Source organism: Pelobates fuscus, chromosome 5, assembly GCF_036172605.1.
Source record: "Pelobates fuscus isolate aPelFus1 chromosome 5, aPelFus1.pri, whole genome shotgun sequence".
Lineage (NCBI taxonomy): Eukaryota > Metazoa > Chordata > Amphibia > Anura > Pelobatidae > Pelobates > Pelobates fuscus.
The window spans coordinates 51304886-51326323 of record NC_086321.1 but is presented as its reverse complement, the minus strand read 5'-3'; the positions used below and the strand labels follow the sequence as shown (position 1 = coordinate 51326323).

The following is a 21438-nucleotide window of genomic DNA, read 5'->3' as shown; positions in this document are numbered from 1 at the left end:
GGGTTCCTTTTCAAGCAACCTAAGGCCTGATAAAGATATATATAAAAAAATAAAATAAAAGATTTTCTCACCCCTCCTGGGTGGTATATTTTATTTCTCATTCTCGGGTCCTCTAGAAGAGGCCTGGGAGTCAGAGTTCTGCACAGTATCTCAGCTGTTCCTAGTACTGGTGAGCGATCTCAGATTTCCCACCTGGAATCTGTCAAAGCCACTTCCCGAACTTGGGAGTCACAGCCCCAAGCATTCCTATCACAACTGGGACTACTACTGCCTTTACTTTCCACATCCTTTCTAGTTCTTTTATTCCTTGGTATTAGTCCATCTTCTCATGTTCCTTCTTCGGGATGTTATTGTCACTCAGTATTGCCACATCCACCACTGCTGCAGTCTTCTGTTCCTTGTTTACCATCACAATGTATATATTAACACACACAAACAATCAGGGCACTCTGAGGATGTGTAACAACTGATCGACTCGGAGTCTCACAAAAGTGCTTGTGACTCTATAATTCCCTATAATTTAGTTTCAATTGTAGAAAATATGCACAGAACATTTACTAGAATATTTATCATGAAATGTATTTACCAGATCTCTGATTGACAGGGTTGCAAGGTAAAGCTACAGGCTCTGCTTTCAAGCCATGTAGGCAGCAAATTGAATCAAATTCTGAGATTGGACAGCAGGGACCCAAAAACCACATTAGTTAAAATGGTTATGGGGCCTGGAATTTCCCTTCTAATACTTTAACAGAAAGAACATTTAGCTAGTTATGGCAATAATAATAATTAAGGTACAATATAGTCAACAGAACAACTACAGCCTACTTAAGTTGTTTTGGTGAATATAGCCTGTCCGTGCCGCCTTTTTGCAGTAAACACAGTCTTTTCAGAGAAAAGGCAGTGTTTTACATTGCACCCTAGGGACACTTCCAGTGGCCACTCCTCAAGCAACCATATAAGGTGCTTCCTGGGGCAGTGCTGCACAGTGAGCAGTAACTGTTAACATCTCCACGCTCTGCATGGACTCGTTAAACTTTCCCCACAGAGATGCATTGATTCAATGCTTCTATATGAGCAGATGCTCATTGGCCAAGCCCCCGTTTAGCCCCACCTGCTTGATGATCTCAGCCAATCCAATGCTTTTCCTATGAGATCACCAATTCTGATGTCAGCCAAGGATGCAGAACCAGAGGCAGTGGATCAGTGTGGCGCTGGAACTAAATTTTTTGTACTTTTTAAGAATGGCAAAGTGGTGGTTTTAATGTTTTAATGGTCTAAATGGTGGTTTTAACACTATAGGGTCAGTAATGCACATTTGTGTTCCTGATCCTAAAGTATTTACTTTTAATATATATATTCTTTGAAGACCTACTTGAAATAGGTCTTGAAAGCATGAGAAGGTTTATGATAGTAAGTATCCTCAGATTTAGTATATGCTTTTTGCAAGCCATGTTTAACAATAAATATGGTTAAAATGTATAAAGTCAATTGCCATGTTCATCAATAAATGGATGAAACATCAAAAAGGCTGAATATGAATGAAAAACACACACACTAAAAAACTCCTTATTAAAATGGATTTATTGCAAATATCTCATATTCATAACAATGTCAAATCTTCAGCTACACTTTACAGATAGATGAAAACAAAAGATAAACATAAAAACAAATTCTTATTCTCATATTCATAAAGAGATGTTTATTCTATATAACAAACATTTCACTTATGTGACACCTACAGGAGAAAATAATAATAATAAAAAAAGTAAACGCTGAACAATAAACTGTATTTGACACATTAAAATATATTCATGGTTACATTGCAAGACTTGTAAAGTGACAAGTGTAGAATTGTGCCTTTACAAATTGTAATACACACAAGGTATTTTCAACCAACTATAACCTATGAACACTACACATAATGCAATGGATACATTGGCAGTTATGAAGGGAAAAATAATGTGACCCTGCATGTTTTTAGTACAGTTGAATTCCATCAAAATACCTTTATAAGACCCATGTTTAGAATAAGAATATAACTGAAGGAGCATATGAATTATTGGATACTCATAGCACTTGGGGTTCTTAAATGGACAAACGAGATTGCAAGTAGCACATCAAAGCAGTATATTAACAATGCACATATTAAAAAAAAAAATAAAAAAAAAAAAAAAAATGATTTCACATTAGCAGTTCCTACATTCACTGTAAAGCAGCTTCTATAGGGAGCTTAGACCAGGAAGTGGCTCTCCCAATCACGATGTTCCTTCCACTTTCTAAAATAGTTTTGAGTGTCCCTGCCCAGCAGGAGCTTTTGAGATTTGTAGTTAAGTTGTTGGGTCACTAAAGTAAAAAGCTAACAAATTAACTGCAAATCACAGAAATTGAAATCACTACTTACAGGTGTATTACTGGAAATAAGGAAGGCATTGCAGATTACAAAGGAGAAGCAAGAATGATCTTGGTCTTATAAAACAAGGGTAAAAAATAAATACGGTATATATGAAAATACAAATAAATCACCGAACATAATGTAATCTAACACAGACAGGGACCTTATGTCACTGCTAGTCATTTGAGAACATTCTGTACTTGTATTTGCAATGCCCCTTTAGTTAAACACAACCCTCGCTACCCCAGAAAACAAAAAATGGATGCCAATTATATAACCATGGTATATTAAAGCATTTTTGCATTTGCACTTTGGTTCACTGTCTATGGGTAATCTTTGTAGAAGATTGCAGTACTAATGAGGGGGAGACAACCTAAAACACAAGCAATACGCCTGTCTTATCACTTGATGCTTTATACTACTATACCTTTTTACGGTATGGATAGTACAGGAGCAGAGTAAGGTGGAACCGTTATCCACAGACAAAAGGGTGACTTCAATTCACTGCCACAGTATTAATACAGTTTTGTAACTGGGAAAAACATTGCTAGAAAAAATATGCACATGCTTTTATCCTGCCAGGTTTTCACAATGAAAACATTTGTTTGTGCTTGCTTTGGCTGCAAAACAGTGGAGTTTATTTCAGTTTGTAATTGAAAAGAAGAAAATGAACCTAAAGAGAGTTCCAGGGGAATTACAATTGCTTTAGGATTCAAAGATTCCCCATTGATATCCCAGTGAGGCTATTCATGTAATCTGGATGGTTGGGGTCACAGGAACTGGAATAGGAACTGCCCTAAAGGTCAAACCGTTTTTTGGAGTTCCAAGTGCTTAACTTAGTGCACTGAACAGGACTAAAATGCACTAGAATATCTAAAAATATATTTCAGATTTCTGCGTTTTGTACATTTAAGCCATTTTTGTCTTCTAATAGTGGACTGGATAGGACACTTTATCTTAAATATATTTAATCTTAGACACCCATTGTAACCCAGGCACTTTGTAAAGATTTTTTTTTAAATTCAGAATTTAAACTTTGATTAGACATCTAGAACAGTTTACATGTAATTTCATTCAGATTACCTAGAATGGAATTCTTGCAACCAAAGACCGAGTGATCTAGAATTGTTTCAGGTATGAGTTCTACCAGGTGGGCACTGTAGGTAACATACCACCCACAAATCATTACTATTATATCCACTTACATAAGTGTTTGCAAACACTTTTCTCCATTCCTCGTAAAAACAGAACATGGGAGATTTCTGGCCAATATTAAAGAAGGGAGAAAAGGGGAGAAAATGAGAAAGAGAGAGAGGAAAAAAAGATCCCCTTTGTAAAATAAAACCATCTGTGTTATATATCAACTTGTTTTAGAGGGCAATATTTAGAGCTACATGGAAACTATTTCCAATAAGGAAAAAAGTAACTTGCCAATTATTCTTTTTTTTTTTTTTTTAAATCCCATTAAGCGTAATGTATAGCCCTTATCTTTGAGACTACACACAATAATGGTGGAATACTATGGTTTTGCATAATCTTTCTTCTTCATTAAATATCATTTTTTATTTTTTTATGCAAGCAATACCTCAAATAAAAGCCCATAAAAATAAAATCTGACATGTTACATTCTTTGAAGTACTGTGGATGAGAGCCACTGGGATTACCACCATATTTCCGGCTTCCATAATTCATCAAAACGTTATGGTTTCTGAACTTAGGGTGTTAATACTTAATGGAGCACAATAACAAACTATCTTCTAATTAGTTTTAGAGGCCATCACTTTCAGAATGCATGAAAGATTGTTTGATCAGAAAAAAACAGAAGAAAAAGTGAGGTATATTTACAATACAACCCCATAAGGCGTTTGTATCGGTGTACAAAGTTATAGCATGTATGCTTATTTATTAATAAATGTTTTATGCCTTGGCATAAGATAAACCATTCAATGATTCCTCCACCAAATCAGCTCAATTAAATTCAATAAACACAAACTGCACCATAGTCAAATACGTTGTGTGTAAGCTTATACATTGCTACATAGGATGAACCAGGTGGCAAAAGAAACACATTTATTTTGTTGAGAAGATATGAAGGAGATGATTTGGTCTTCTAAAAAATTCACATGAGATCTCTGTTCGACACAAATTCTTTTTCTCCAAAGGTACATAATGTTTTTCATAGAAGCAGGGCTCTTCGTTTGTGATCTATCTTCTCCAGTACTGTTAAGAGACAGAAAATGATAATCCATTAAATACATAAATTACTTTTAAATTGCCTCTATTCTTATTTTGAAAACTAAAATATGTCCAAGGGGAAAATCAATTAGTGACCTTTTCAATAGGATTTTGATTTTATTTTGAGAAAGCAGTTTGCATTTGATATATAAAGTAAAAAATGAAAGATCTGATTGTTATTTTTCCTATTATAAGACATTAAATTAAAACAATATACCTAGGCCAAAGTGTAATACGATAGTGAAAATTCTTTACATGAAAGAAGTAAAGTATTTTATACTAGGAACCTGTCACATGGAACTCGTTTAAATATTTTCTGTTTAAAAGATTATGCTTTCACTCTGCCAAGAAAGTGGAAAAATATTTGCGAAACTGAATCTGCCTCACAGAGTATAACCAGTGAAAAGAGATTATAATAAATAGAAGAGTACAAAGCACTTTTCCCCCCTGCCCCCCTAAGTATGTGAATGAATAATTCATGTTATACAGAGCCAAGATAATGGGACTTTCACATGTGCCAGCTTTTATAAATATATTAAAGGAAGTTCTGTAAGACACGCTAAAATTAAGGAAACATTGAAATAATAGAATTCACGAACTCTCCTTAATAAATACTTAAAATACATTGTAATTTGTGTTTTTCCAAAGGTAGAATGTTTATGAAAAACCCATACTGTAAAAATGTGAAAGACGGCAATGAAAATTCAATTGAAATAAAAAAAAAAAAAAACCTTTATAATTATCACAAAATAAAAGCGATGACAATTTTGTTTTTATGATAAGCCAACTTGGGAGAAAAAAATAGTAGTGGACTACCACTATCGGCTGCATCTCAATGTGCACACAAAAGATGATCTACAATAGATCTTGGAAAAAGAAGAGACTGAAAGAGAGATTACAGAGAGGTCCTCCCAATTATCAGTCTCTATACCCCAGGACAAAATTGTTCATAATCATGGCTAAAAATTGCCAGTATAGAACATGAATGAAATATATGTATAATAATACATTTTTATTAGTCCCTCTTAGGGAAGATAATGAACGACAAAATTAATAGTAAAAGTGTATATACAGTAAAAGGGTGTAAAAAATAGGAATCATCTGTAATGTACTAGGTATACAACACACCCTAAAGAAACACAGCTCTTAAGCAAAAGAGTGGCTGGGATAGAGGTATAGATTGTTGTTATTGATATAATTGCAACAATGTCTCAGCAGCCAATGTAGCTATTGGTGTGTATAGTGAGAGAAAATAAGTATCTCCCTAATTTGTATCACTAAATAGCAAAGTTGCTAAAAGGGGGGGGGGGGGGAAATCCAAAGATAAAAAATAATAAACTGCTGAACTAGTCCCAACATGGACAGTAATAAGAAATATTAACACCATATTTCAAAAGTAGATTTGAGCAGATCACTGCAGTAATATATATAAATGTATAATGGTTCGTAATTAAAGATGCAGAGTTTCTTTTTTGAACATTAATCAAGTGAAAAGGAACAAGGGTGAAAGATATGCAAAATAAAGTAAAATAAAAATGAAAAATAGAACTAAATATATAAATATATATATACAGATGCATGCAGGGAATTTTTCTCAGTAGATAGTACATTGTCTGAGTGGCATCTAAAAGTCTAGATGGTCAGTATTTAAAGTGCTATTAACATATCCCAAAGAGTGTTAATTCTCATAGGAATGTTAGATCACCAATTAGTCAGTTAGTAGACATATGTAGATTATGATTAATCTTAAAATTGTCATATTGCCAAGATAATGATCATATGAATAGTTAAACAGATGATCACATTTCTGGTGTAGTGGTGAGGTGAATATCCTCCCATCTCCACTATCTGAGAGAGACCCGAATGGGGTCTGAATGGCCACAATGTATTAAATGAATGGTGCAAATGAAAATGAAAACCCTTCATTTAGTCCCTTTGGTTGTAACGTCTTAAGCCTGTATATCCAAAAACTTTCACGTTGCCTTAGGAATCTGTCGTAGTCACCTCTATACAATAGATCTTGCCGTCTCGTGTAAACCTTTATTGACTCCCATGCACAGAAGTACAATAGTGAAAATAATAGCAATGTGGAAGGGATTGCTATGATTTTCACTATTGTACTCCTGGCAGGTGAGACTACCAAACACTTAATCTTGCAATCAAGAAAATAACAATGTGAAATTGATCAGAAGACAGATTTAGGCAAGTACATCTACTTCCTCTCTCAAATCACAAAGTATTGCCACGTGACTGGACATATGCAATTTGATGTCTTTGCAAAGCAATGTATAGAGTGCAAAATTTAGAAGTTAGATCATGTGAATCAAAACAAAGCTTTATTGATATGGGAACAAAAAAAATACCAATGTATTCCTGACCCTATAGTACTAAACCCACCATTTAGGTGGCTTGCCCCCGCCCCCCCCCCCCCCTTAGCACCCTCAGAATGGTTAAAACTCACCTTACTTTCAGCTCTCCACAGGTCCGCTGGCACTGGCCCCACCCCCTTGGTGACAATCAAAATTGCCATGGGGATAGCATTGGATTGGCTAAAATCGGCAAGGGGCAGGGCCAAACACTGTTTTGGCATATCAGCACCTGCTCATAGAGATGCATTGAATCAATGAACGGCAGTGCTGCTTACTGTGCAGCCCTGAGCCAGGAAGCCCCTCCAGTGGCCACTTGTGTTCCTAGGCCACTTGTGTTCCTAGGGGCAATGTAAACACTGCCTTTTCTCTGAAAAGGCAGTGTTTACATGAAAATGCATGAAGGGAGCTATTATATTCATCAGAACTACATTAGGTTGTAGTTGTTCTGGTGACTATAGTGTCCCTTTAACTTACCAATGATAAGACTTTGAATTTAGGGAGTGTATATGATTATTTCTGAAATCTTCATAGCAATTAAAATTAGTAAACAATGTTTTTTAGATACTTGTTACACTACCATACTTCATAAGCATCGTAAAAGGCAAACATTTTGGGTAGATTTTTAAATTATTTATACCCAGAGGGTACATTTCAGATATAACTCATTTTTTTTGGAGAAATATAATAAAACATTCTACCCTTCAAAGTGTAGATGACCAGTGATTCAAGGCGGAAATAATGAAAATAATTTAAAAATAAATAAATAAAACAATAAATCCGTACATATCTGTCTGAAAGAGTGCAAACTGGGCACAATAACATGGCTGCAAAACCCTCTCCTTTAGTGGTTTGTTATTCTATTTATAAAAATGCTCACTATCAGAACTACAATGAGAATTGTAGTCAAACAGGACTCTTCTTTCTTGTAAATAACATTTCAATTGTCAGGAATGTGGTCTTTAAGTTATTTTGAGTCATGCAGCATACATTGTACATATGACAATTTTCAGGTTTTTATTTTACAAATGTATAACACTCCAATTGTTCAACAAAAAAGGAAAATCTTCACACAAATATTGACATCACAAATCAATAAATGCTGCTGTGCAAGAGTATGTTCTTGAGGATCAAAAGCATTGAATTTTTCTCATCCACATGTTCTAATTATCTTCCAGAGTGTTGGCAGAAGTCCCCATTTTCTACTTTGTAGTCTGGGAAACATGCCCATTTCTTGGAATCAGGCCCAAACAGAAAACATCAACTCTGAACAGATCAAATATTTGGTAAGATTTGATGTATGCTTAACAAACATTAAAATAGCTTTTCTGCAGACTCAGAAATATGGTTAAACCGGACAAGTGTTTGGAGCTAGGACATAGGTGATGGTGCCTTTGACAAACACATTTTAACAATAAACAGGACATGTAATCTACTGTTCGAAAAAATAAAAGTGCAATTATTTTTGCTTCCATTTGTTTACCTAGGTGAATTAATAGAGTTGTAAATAACCTCTCTTCAATATGAGAATCAATATATAAAAAAAAATACAAAATTGTGTATTTGTGGTTGAATTAAGACAACTAACTTATAAATCATAACCTTCAAAAATGATTACATGAAGAATTGCAAGAGAAGTTAAAACCAGATGCAAATATCTTTGGAATATTAAAAAAAAATATATATCTGAATCCCATGGATGTTTTTTTTTCTGCCTAGATTACATACAGACACATCAATTATATTATTCCATTATTTTAGGGTATAACAAGCATGATTACATCAGCAATATTATCTCAATGTGATTAATAGGCTTTTATCTTTCTGTATGTTCAAAGGAGCCAGAAATGGTTAGAAATTGGCAATAAAAAAATTGACATCCTAAAATCAAGGTCCAGAACACAATCTGTCCAAAATACGACAAAAGTGGAAGCCAGCAGCATGACAAATTACATTGTATGTCCAAAAACAAAAACTCCACCTGATCCATATATAAAACATGATCAAAATATTGCGATGGTAGTTTCATAGGACATATTAAAAAAAAAAAAAAATAGATGACATAAGACAGCTCTGGGAAATTACAAATGGATATAACTTTATTACAAATGGATATAAAAACGTCAGAAATGGACCTGTGTAAATTTGTGAGGCAGCTGACCCAGTTTTTATAATTTTTTTTATTTTATGGAGACAGATGTACATTCCACAATGTAGTTGTTGCACATTACACAGAGCCAGAAAAACAAAGGTTTCTGGAATGAGGAACATGGGTGCATACGATTCTAATAAAATATAAAATCTGTAAATATTTAGTGTTTTAGGTCAGCAGGGAAGAGCTTTATTTCTGAATTCAATGTACTAGACTTAGAAGTCACATTCAGTGTACACTTAGGTGAGAACTTAGCAAACTTCAAAATAGAGATTTTGTTTTGTTTCTTTATATTGCAAACACACTTTTTAGCCAAACAGTTTCTTTGTTCTACTATAGGCTTTACTGAATTTAAAGTGGTTTAAAAAAAAAAAAAAAAAAAAAAAAAAAAGTATTTTTCTTTTAAGTCATTACTAAAGTTACATTTGAAATGGATTTTATTAAAGACACGGAGGCTCCTATTATGCTTCTCTTTCTTTAATTCTCCCTCAGCAGCGAAGAGAGATATATGCAAAAGAGAGAAAAAAAACAAAATAACATTAGCATATTGACAGTGCTATAATTGGTAGCCACCCCCTTAGTATATAAGGTGTAGCACTCCATGCTTCTTCCTCTTTCTTCGCTGCTCCCTTAGACCAGATAAGTACACTCTCCTCTTACCTATAGTGTGCTCTGGTGGGATTATATTGTATTTGCATTATTTGCTCTGTTTATTTGCTCTGCTTATTGGGATACTCTATTGTTTAATCCCTTCCCACTGCATTTGCTCATTTATCTGTTTTTGCTGTACATTGCAATTTTCTTGTGTGACCGTTTTATTCTCAGTTTCCCCCTTTGGGCTTTTCTGTTTTCCTCCCTCCCTCCCCCCCCTCGGGTTCCCCGGTCACACTGACCGGTATTGTCGGCGGGGTTTGTCCTGCACCCCCGCGGCGTTTCCCGGCACTAATTTCTTCACCACCGGCGGACATACTTTCGTCTGCACGGCAATTTCAGGTTACTTTCAGTTTTGCCGCTTGCGAGCGGCGCGTGAAACTCGCGGCGGCCATTTTGTTGGTTTCTAGTCGCCTATTAAGGCGGCGGCCATTTTAAAGAACTAGTACATTGTGGGTTTTTCCTCTCACACGATCTGGGAATCGATCCTTTCTCTCTCCAGACGGGTACAGTCTATTTATACCAAATATTTACTTTGGAGCTATCCTCCATCTCCCTGTACCTTTTCCCATCCTGTACCTGGGTTAATCAATCCTCGTACTCTGTCTTGTTAATTTATTATTTTTCTTACTTGCACTCAGTTATCTACCATGCAGTCTGGTGATAACTTCCCTGGCAAACATAGTCCCCTCAATGGCCACTACTAGCCCTGACCCCCAGGCTGACCCTGGGCTCATGGGCTCGGAAGAATTCCAATCCCTTCTGGACACCACCATGTCCAACTCTATTTCAAAGGCCATATCGTCAGCCATGGGCGCTATGTCCTCTACCATCTCGAACTCCATTACACAGGCACTCAGGCAAGTCCAACCTCACGCTACCCCTGCCTTGACCCCTAACCCCTCCTGAAGGGACACTACCAGGGCGCAAACACTCTCAAGACCCCCCCCATGCAGGTTAACCATGCTCTGATTGACACTCCTCTGGCTGTCCATGATGGCACGCAACAACCGCGCAATAGAGCTTCTGGGCGAGCTACGGCTACCAGAGACTGGAAACGGGCAAGAGCCCAAGATATACTGTCTGACTCAGACGAGGAGGGGGATGAGGGGTTAGACGTCCCGTACGAGGACAAGCTCTCCGAGGGCGAAAGCCTCCAGGGAAAACAATTCCCCTTGGCACCGACACGTGCCTCGACACAATCAGGGGCGCCCGGGGCAGAAGCAACCCGCGACCCTAAAGATATACCTCTATTTGACCCTGACCACTTAAGACACCCACGCTCTGCTGATTGGGAACCCTCTGAACACATCACCCAATACCTGGCCCTCAGGGTACGCAAGTCCCTCTCCCAAGAGGGCCGTAATAAGTGGAGAGCGGAATGCCCCCGACCCATAATACCTGATGCTGTGGCAAAAATCCCAGAAGTAGACCCTCAGATAGCCCAGTTTCTAGCCAAAACCGGCTGGAAACCTAAGAGGGGACTAGACTATTCCCTCCGCAACTGTCAGGACAAGTTCCTAGACACACTGGGTCCTGTCACTAAGCTGTATGAACTGCTGGAAGCCGCTCAGTCGGGTGAGGCACCATTGGATTTTGACGTGGCGTTTGGCTGGCTCCAACGCTTGGTCTGCATAATCGGCAATGCCAATACAGCCATGTGAACGGAACGCAGGAAAGCTATCCTGCTGAAGATTGAGCCCAAACTGGCTAGCATGGCCTCATCTGAACCAGGGGCCTCGGCCAAGGGTATGTCTTCTACCCACGACTTCCAAATCAGCCAAATCTGTGCCCGATACGGTGCTTAAAAGAATACGAATCCCATACTTCTCCCCTACGACCATCAAACGACTGTCCTTTGTTTATTTCACTGAAGAAACCGCACCTTCCAGTAACTACACCTACTCTCGCCCGTTGGGCCAAAGGGTTTTAGCTTCGGCCGGGATAGACGTCACAGTCTTTTCAGCCCACCCTGTCAGAGGTGCTACGGCTTCTAAAGCATCGACAATAGGATGTTGATTGGAAGACATCCTGAAGGCCGCAGACTGGTCTACGGAATCCACATTCCGGAATTTCTGTTTTGAACCAATCCAACATTTCTCGGAAAAAGTTATTGCTCAGCTTTGAAAGAGCATAATAGGAGCCTCCGTGTCTTTAATAAAATTCCTAGATTTTACTATTAACATGACGTAAAGTCATGATTTTATTAAAGACACGGAAGCGAGTATTATTCCCTCCTGCCCTCCCTGGGTGGAGGGATTGGATTTCACACTGGTATCGACCACAGATTGGGTGGGTCTTTACGATCAGATTACCTTATTAGAATGTTTCCGTACGTCACTCAGGTAAGTGACTATAATGTGATGTAAGTAGACATAATCTTAACTAAAATATCATATGTTATGACGACATGACAACAATTTTGTCCATAATAAGTTAAAGGCCTATGTTGGGGTATATGATACAACCAGTTACCAGCCAAATATTACCATATTTTCTCCTCTCATTTTAGCCTGAATTATTCTATCAAAGTGTTGAAGTTTCGATACAAGGTGCTATAGTCCACCCATAAAGAATGGACATTTGACTATCGCCCACTGTTCCTGTTCGGGCCAAGTTTATCGTTCGGTTATTGATCTGGTCTTCGGATCGCTACAGAAAGAGGAAGAAGCATGGAGTGCTACACCTTATATACTAAGGGGGTAGATACCAATGATAGCACTGTCAATATGCTAATGTTATTTTGTTTTTTTCTCTCTTTTGCATATATCTCTCTTCGCTGCTGAGGGAGAATTAAAGAAAGAGAAGCATAATAGGAGCCTCCGTGTCTTTAATAAAATCATGACTTTACGTCATGTTAATAGTAAAATCTAGGAATTATGCATTCACAAAACGATGTGTTGACTCATTATACATAGTGTCGAAAGTGATGCTATAATGTCCAATTTACCCCTCCAAATTGTAGGGCTTGATATCAGACAGAAATTACCCAACATATATCCAAAATGGTTTGCTTAAACTCTCAATACATTCTACAGAATTAAGGCAAATATAGTACATACTTGGAAGTTATATGTACATAGGATATTTACGGTTGATGGTTTATTTCACAATGCCTAGTTGCTTTTAGGTGCCCAAGAGTTCTGCATTTAATAAAACTATCCTTATCCTGCCTATATTTAAACAAGCATAGGGGAGGAAAGCATTGGAAGTCCAGTCCATTTGAATCCCTATCTAGGATGTTTTGTAAATTTGCTAGCAACTTTTATGGTATCCGTTCTGACAACTATCTATTTAAAATCAATAGGGCCCTACTGAAATTATCAGTGGGGGCCAAATTTGCTTCCTAAATCTGTGATCTTTTCATCTTAATTACTCAGAGGTATATTTTATTTTGGTTTTAAATTAGTTTAATTTTAGATTTGTAATCAATTAGAAAGCCATCAGTCCTATTACCCCCCTATTAGATCAATATACATACAAATGTAAACGCTATAAAGTAAGCAGAGGCTGTTTAGATTTAGAGTAGAGAAAGAACGCAGTAAATGTTGTTCATTCTCCTCCACCAGACATTTTGTACACATCTGCTCGCCTGTGAATGACCTAGATGCTTAGAAAAGAGCAGTATGTAAATCTTTACTCAGAAATTGGCAAATAAGTATTAAATCCCTGACGTTAAGGAACAATACTATGCATCGATCCATTCATAATTCCTCCTATTCTCTCCACTTAGTTTCACTACATCCTATTTATCAATCTATGAAAAATACAAAAAAATGGTTTGGCTTTGGCCCCATGATCCTTGGAAAAATGTGCTAAACTCTGCTCTAAATTTAAGGACTACAGAAAGAAGAAACAAGCAACTCTGACTAGCTCAAGTATATATGCATTTTATTGCTGGTTCAGACAAAGATAGAGCCAAAATATACACACACACCTATACTTCTTCTATGGCACAGGGATTCCAATTTCCAAGTATGCTATTATTGCTAAAGAACACATACTAAGATTTGCTTATATTTCATAAAATCTGTGATGGCTTATTTGTTATTGTCAATATTTGAAGAAAGCTACCATAACGTGGATTAAACCAGTAATCAGTATGCGGTCTCGCTGCTCTATAATAGTCAAAGCATACGTTTAAAACAGATTTGTCATGCACTAACTGTCTGCTCCATCAAGCGTTTGGTTTCTTGATTGCAATTTTTATATCCACGGTATATCATATATATCAATCTTGCACATATGGGCATCATGAAATTTGCAATAGATTGTTTGCTGTTGTTCCAAGGTAGCATTGGCCGCATAATTATTAGAAGATGAGGGAAGGGGATTCAGATTAAAAGCAAGCATGTACAATGTATTTTTGGTTTTATGCTGTGCATTCTGCATTTGTTGTTGTTGGAGTTTGCTAATCGAAGATCAAAATACATTAGTCATAATTTGCAATTTATATGGTACTTTGGGGGAATTTGGGTTATTTCAGTATAAATCATCAATTCACAACTATTGTAGACCTCTAAGAAGAACAGTCTTTATCATTACGTACCAGAAAGTACTTATTTACAAGTTATGCAAAGATTTACGTAAGGCCTGTTAAACATCAATTTGTTTGTAAATCTTTTATCAATACGTTACAGAATCTGCTAGTCTTCCAGGAACATAAATGAAAGCTTCAGTAAAGTTTGTTTTCTTTTTTTTTAATACACACGGTTTTAAGAGATACACTTTCAGCAGAATGTCTGAAAAGGTGTAGAGTGGCATTACCCTTTTACCATAGGCGTGTGCAGCCTATTGTATAAGGGTGTGCACCCTAAAGCACAACACACACACGCCGCGTATATATATCGATATATATATATATATATATATATATATATATACACACACACACACACACACACATATATACTGCTGTGTGTGTGTGTGTGTGTGTGAGTGTGTGTAGGCGCTGTGTGTGTAAGGGTGCTGTGTGTATGTAAGGGTGCTGTGTGTGTGTAAGGGTGCTGTGTGTGTGTAAGGGTGCTGTGTGTGTGTGTGTAAGGGTGCTGTGTGTGTGTGTGTAAGGGTGCTGTTTGTGTGTGTGTAAGGGTGCTGTTTGTGTGTGTGTAAGGGTGATGTGTGTGTGTGTGTGTAAGGGTGATGTGTGTGTGTGTGTAAGGGTGATTTGTGTGTGAGGGTGCTGTGTGTGTGTAAGGGTGCTGTTAGTGTGTATATGTGAGGGTGGTGTGTGTGTGTGTGTGTGGGCGCTGTGTGTGTGTGTGAGGGCGCTGTATGTGTGTATATGTGAGGGTCGTGTGTGTGTGTGAGGGTGCTGTGTGTGTGTGTGTGAGAGGGTGCTGTTAGTGTGTATGTGTAAGGGTGCTGTGTGTGTAGATGCTGTGTGTGTGTGGGGGTGCTGTTTGGGTGCTGTGTGTGTGTAGATGCTGTGTGTTTTGCGTGGGGGCCGTTTAGTAAATACCCCCCCTCCCTTCTTACCTTATGTAGGGAGGGAGGACCTTGCTGCTGCTGCCTTCCCTGGTGGTCCAGTGGAGAGTGAACTCTAGCCTGCAGGGCTAGAGTTCACTCTCGCGAGATCTGAGCATTGCCACGGCAACGCTCAGATCTTGCGAGAGGAACCCGGCGGAGCTGCTGGTTGAGCTCCCCGGGTCCTCTCCTGCCTCCCTCCCTGCCTGTGGGTCGGTGGGGAGGGAGGCTTAGAGCAGAGCCGGCGCTCGGATAGTGCCGGCTCTGCATGAGCCGACAGGGGAGATCCTGAGATCTCCCCTGCTGGTCTCAATGCATAGGCGTGCCGATGGGATTAGGGTGTGCCCGGGCACACCCGGCACACCCCGTGCGCACGCCTATGCCTTTTACTATTCTAGAGCTCTCCTGCTCCCCCAACCACTATAATGTACTCTTGTACTTTTGGTTGATACAGCCTCTTATAATATGCAGGAGTGGAAAGGACATTTAGTGTCCCTCTTCATGATGCAGAGAGAGTCCTAGGAGTCCTGGCATTAAAATTATGTTCCCCATATGAAGTATGGTGTACCAGTCTTTATGTCTACACAAGCCTGGAGGAAAATGTGCAATATGCCATCTTGATGCACAAGTAAGTAGACATTATTAACCTTAGTATTTTTATAGTAATTTAGCCGGTTTCTTGAGTAAGAGAACAAAATCTATGCATGTGATATTAATTTTCTTCTGTGTTATTACAAACCCATAACTTTTGCGAGAGGTCTTTCCAGTGGGGGAATAAAATCTATCACAACAGTTATTGCTTTGTGAACTGTCACCACATCAGGAATAAAATATAAAATACACAGAGAAACTGCAAATTAATATTGCTGAACTAAATGTGAAATCGTCTTTCTGATCTATTGGTGTGCACTGTGGAATCTCTATAAAAAACACAGAGAGCTGTTCCATCAGTGAGGATAATGGATGACCAAGAGGGTAGGAAATGCATCTGAAGAGGGTAATGTAATCACATGTTTTGCAAGCTTCTGAAATATGGAATCACTGAAAAAGTACTGATAGTGTATTGATAAATCAAGTTAAGCAGGTATAAGTCAGGATGAGGAAATGGTTGAAGTATTTAGAGCTTTACATAGCATAGACAGCCTAACTGAATGTGATGGTTGGTGGGATTAGGGAGATGAAGAAGTAACAAACACTTCAAACCTTGAAAAGAAAAAAAAAAAAAGAAAAAAAAAGAAAAAAAAAAAAAAAAGGAAAAAGGAAAATTCATTATTCCAACACAGCAGTTAGAGAAATGAAACAGTCAGACTTGGGAAAATTAATGATTGTGATCTTCTAGAGATTAATGGCCTGCCTGGAAAATACTTTACAAACGAAACACGAGTAAGATATATTCCACACCTTGAAAAGCCAGTGATCTCCATTATAAAATATAGAATGAGCCAATAAGCACAATCATCCGTGGATTATTAGTGGATATTCATATACAAAACGAGATTTTAAATACACAATTAATCAAGTCAAGTTTTATTTTATTTATGTCAATGTACCGTACTTCGCTATTTTCTTTAACTCATATAGTGCATTGCTTGTTCACCAACTGTCATGTTTGCTCAGTACACTTATGATTGTTAGGGGTTTTGGCTATCTCTTGGGACAAGCCAGAAATCAAACCTCTAAAAAAAAATAAATTAATAAAACAACAAGACTATCAGTCTATGAAATATCACATTCAATTAGTTTGCCTTATGGTAACACTGCATGTCTGCATGGGACAGTCACAGATAAATAATGAAATTCCATGCGGTCATAAATTATCTAGGGGCACAATTGTGAGGAGTGCAAAATAGAACATATGGGTTTTAAAGATGTTAATGGTTGATAACTAGGTCTCTGGTGTGCCCTCAGCTTCGTAATAGTCCCTATTAAACAGTTACTATTTTGTAGAAATTAGCGGTTCCAAGTCTGACTTGTTGCACCTTACATCTTCTGATGTTTGCTACCAAACCCAGCACAAGTCATTCCCTAATAAAAAAATTTTGGGGGTCATACCAAGTATCCGCCAATGCTCTACAGTGGCACAAACACAGAGCAGTAAGCCAGAAACCTATGAGAAACTACAATTTTCAAACACTATGGCTTCTTGTACTCATGTTCTCGTTTTTTTTATTTTGCAAAAGCATTTCTCATACTATGGAGTGTGATAGGGATAAGATATAAACTTGCATTAAATGGGATAATGCAAACCGTGAACAAATGCATAAATAAAACACATTTCAACAGGTTTTCATGCAAGTTAAAAATGTTTAATCCTTCACATAAACAAAAAAAACAACAACAGCTATTGCTTCCTAGAAACCCCCTTCTCTCCAATAGCTGCATTCTGTGAAGTAGCTATGTTGCTCATATTACAGAAATAACGACCTAAACACTTTTCTTTTTAACCAATATAAAAAAAAGACAATATTTACTTTTTACAGATAAATATACAATGCCATTTGCAGAAAGGAAGATTTTTTTTTGTTTTACAAAATCTGCACGTTGCCAACTATATTGTTTGCACTTGATATTTACAAACATTTATATTCTGCTGATGGGTTGGAGCCAAAAAATAGCTTTTTTTTATTGCAGTCTCAATGAATGCAATGTCACTGACAGAGCTGAATATGTTTATATTACAGAGACACGTTTTATATCATTTATTGCTATCCATGAAGATGTACATTTAAAGTCAAGTTTAACCATAAATAAGGTTTAGCAAAAAAAAAAAAAAAAAGCACATTAACTGGAAATGTAAAAATATTGGAGGAGATTAACGCTTTCTGGGATTTCTTGTTCATTCAATAGAACCAGAGGCAGATATTTCCTGCAGTAAAAATGGATATGTTTAGGCTAAATATGAACAGATCTTTAAAATACCATTAAAAAAACAAAAAAAAACTAATAAACAAATTAAACTGTATCTTGGAAAAATACTATGCCCAATAAACTATTGTGGGTATAAATAAAATGTTTAAAATCTGCTACAAATTTTTAATGAGATATTTAAAATGAAGTACAAATTATTACTATATAAAAGGGAACCAAGGTATAAGTGCAAGTCATTATTAAATCTGGCGACCTTTAACAATTTTAATGCCAGAATTAAAATTTTTCCTATGATCATATTTTAGTCACGACTTTAAAGATTTCTATGAAGAAGGTGCTCTTGTACGTCTTCTTAGAAAGTTATATTAAGTTATATGGAGAGTTTTAGGTTGTAGTAGGCTGGTTAAATTTTGATATTTACGAAGGAAAGTAAGGTCGAAATTCGGTTATTTTGACCAAATGAACAGATCCCATTTCAGTAGAATTTGGTGTATGGCTTAATATCTTTAATTCTCATGTGACTTCTATAAAAAGTAAAGGTTTGCATACTTTCCACCATACTAATTATGCTGAAATATCTGCCAAATACATCTAGAATCTGTTTAAAATTAGACTATGAGAGCAAGTATTTATATATAAAAAAATAAATATATAAAAAAACACCCAAAACACTGGCAGTGTGAGTGTGAGTCTAAACTAATATGGCAGCTAGCCAACTCATACAAGCAGCCTTGATATATCAGTAAATAAAATCACAATGACCTGCTCAGCCACTGATACCCCACACTTGAACAGTAGGATGAGATACTACAAAACGTATACATCTGGTCCCACCTTAAACCTCCCCCACTACACAGAAGTTGGGGGATTAAACTTACTAGTGATTGGGCAGCTACAGCTGCCCAGTCACTAATGATCCCACAACCTATTACCAGTGGAATAAAGTCTGTACAGGCTGTACCTGCCACTATCCCCCTTCCACAAGCTGCAATCCATGTGGCAGTGGGTGGGGAGTTAATAACCCAAACCTAACTGACATCAAGGAGGGTATTAATAATAATGGAAATGCAGGGCCCAATAAGGATTGTAATGCAATAAGAGGTGCATTTTAAATGCATTGCATGTTTTGATTAAGAGTAACGTCACACAATGGGATGAAAGCAGAAAAGCATTTTTCTTTTCAACAGTTAGTTGAAGGTGGAGATAAATACAGACACCAAAGTTAAAATTTCAGGTAGAAATGGGCCCCCAGAATGAACATATGCTCTACTATGGGTCTGCTCTTCTTCCTCTCTACCACTGCATCATAGCCCCTCATATCTCTTCACAGATCCATAGGTATGCCACTAAGGGCCCCCGCTCAGCCTGTTACCTGCCCGTTGCTCGCACCCCTACGGCCAACTCACGCTTGCAGGACTTCTCTTCCTATGGAATAGCCTGTCTACAGCCATCAGACTCCCACCTAGTCTTCAATCATTTAAGAAGTGCCTTAAAAACCATCTCTTTAGGAAAGCTTATGGCCTCCCAGAGTAACCTCTACCCCATATACCGGTCTCTTGCTCTCTCGTACTCTCTCCTCCAGTTCAGCTTCAATCCCACCTTATTTAATTGACATTTCCTGTCCTAATGTGTTTTATACCCCACCTCCTATAGACTGTAAGCTCGTTTGAGCAGGGTCCTCTTCTTATCGTTCCTGTAAGTTTTCTTGTAATTGTCCTATTTATAGTTATATCCCCCCTCTCATAATATTGTAAAGCGCTACTGAATCTGTTGGTGCTATATAAATGGTGATAATAATAAATGATTATTTTATGTTAGATTATGCTCTGTTCTCAACATTGTATTCTCAATATATGAAAGTCACCACACATCTCTGATGCAGGTATTCGAGGATCCTCATGGCCAGGATGATTAGAAAAGGCAACCTTTATCACCCATACTGGTGTGTACCAACTTACAAATGCTCTGGACCTGGACCAATTATTAGTGCATCTCTCTCTTGAGAATGTTGAAAGCAATACTTGTTCCTACTTTTATGATGGCCACATAGAAGCCAATTCTTGTTCCTACTTTTATGATGGCCACTCAAGTCAAATGCAATTAGGTGGGAATTTGGTGGTCAGAGGTCAGGCATTAAGACCATGAGTAGTAGCCCCCTATGGACAATTATGAACTATATTAGCTGGGAAGTTCCTACAATTAAAACAAGTACTAGTGTTCTGAAAACATATGGGCTCCTGCTTACAAAACATTGTCAAAGACCATGATGGACTTAATGAAAGTGCTCACCAATTAACAGAAGTAGACTTTGTAGGTTTTTGAAGACTTGGCGCCTTCCAAACAAAAAACAAACCTCTGGATTTACTGAAGAATTTAGTGCAATAGAGTGCTACTTTGTCCCTTGCCTCCTTGCTATCCCCATTAGTAGACAGGTTTCTTATGCAGATTCTGAGCTCTGTGTTTGGCTTCAGACTTTTAGAAAGAAAAATGAAATAGACACTCCAAGATGGAGTTGAATCTCATTTTACTGTGTAATGTATGTAACGCACTAAAATAAGGAAACAAAGTAAATCTATTTTAAATGAAACTGCTGCTAATTCAAGCTACCTAACAAAGGCAAGCATAATTATTTATTATCAGATAAGATGCATTGAAGTGCTACCTAAACAGACAGTAGCAATGTGGCTACCAACAGCTCCTTTTACAGTTTTGAGAGTCCAGCGATCACACGTTTGCGGCTCAAATTCCTTCACAGTAAGCAACCATACAATTCTTTGTACAGCAAAAAAATTATAAGCTTTTTCCATTGACATCTATTAATGGTATATTTTGTAGATCTCTTCAGTTACAAACAAAAGCATGTTGGGTGAACAAGGGGCACAATTTTCATCATACCTGATGTAAACAGTAGGGATATCTGCTTGGAGTTTTCCTTTGAAAAAAGTATGGGGAGGAACACAGACTTTGAAGCCAATGTGGTACTGCATTAGCAAAAGCTGAAGGGAGGTAACCTTTTCCATACAGCTCACACAAAATATTCATGCCACATGCACAAACAAGCCTCTTCTAGATTGTGGCTTTTAAAATAAAATATATTTATATTAAACATACTACATTATTCTGTTTGTATGAAATTTTTTTTTACCATCCACAATATTTAATTTTCTTCTAAAGGAAGCTAAAGTAGCTCTGAATATTATTCTTTTGGGAGGTTTTAAAAAAAATAAAAAGCCAATCCATCTCTGTCAATGTTAACATAGGTGGTTTAGTCAGAAAAGAACAATAATTTGTTTTGAGAAAGTCAGCAG

General features: G+C 37.3%; 1 protein-coding gene across 2 annotated transcripts in view; it reads right to left on the bottom strand.

Annotated features, from left to right (window-relative positions):
• Positions 1–3845: 3845 nt before the first annotated feature.
• The window catches only part of PIK3C3 (phosphatidylinositol 3-kinase catalytic subunit type 3), a 134954-nt gene continuing 117361 nt past the window's right edge, over positions 3846–21438 (bottom strand). For both annotated transcript variants that reach the window (XM_063453842.1, XM_063453843.1), the window contains one exon: positions 3846–4612. In XM_063453842.1, coding sequence (XP_063309912.1) covers positions 4598–4612 — 15 coding nt within the window. In that variant the 3' untranslated portion in view covers positions 3846–4597. The remainder of the gene's footprint in view (positions 4613–21438) is intronic.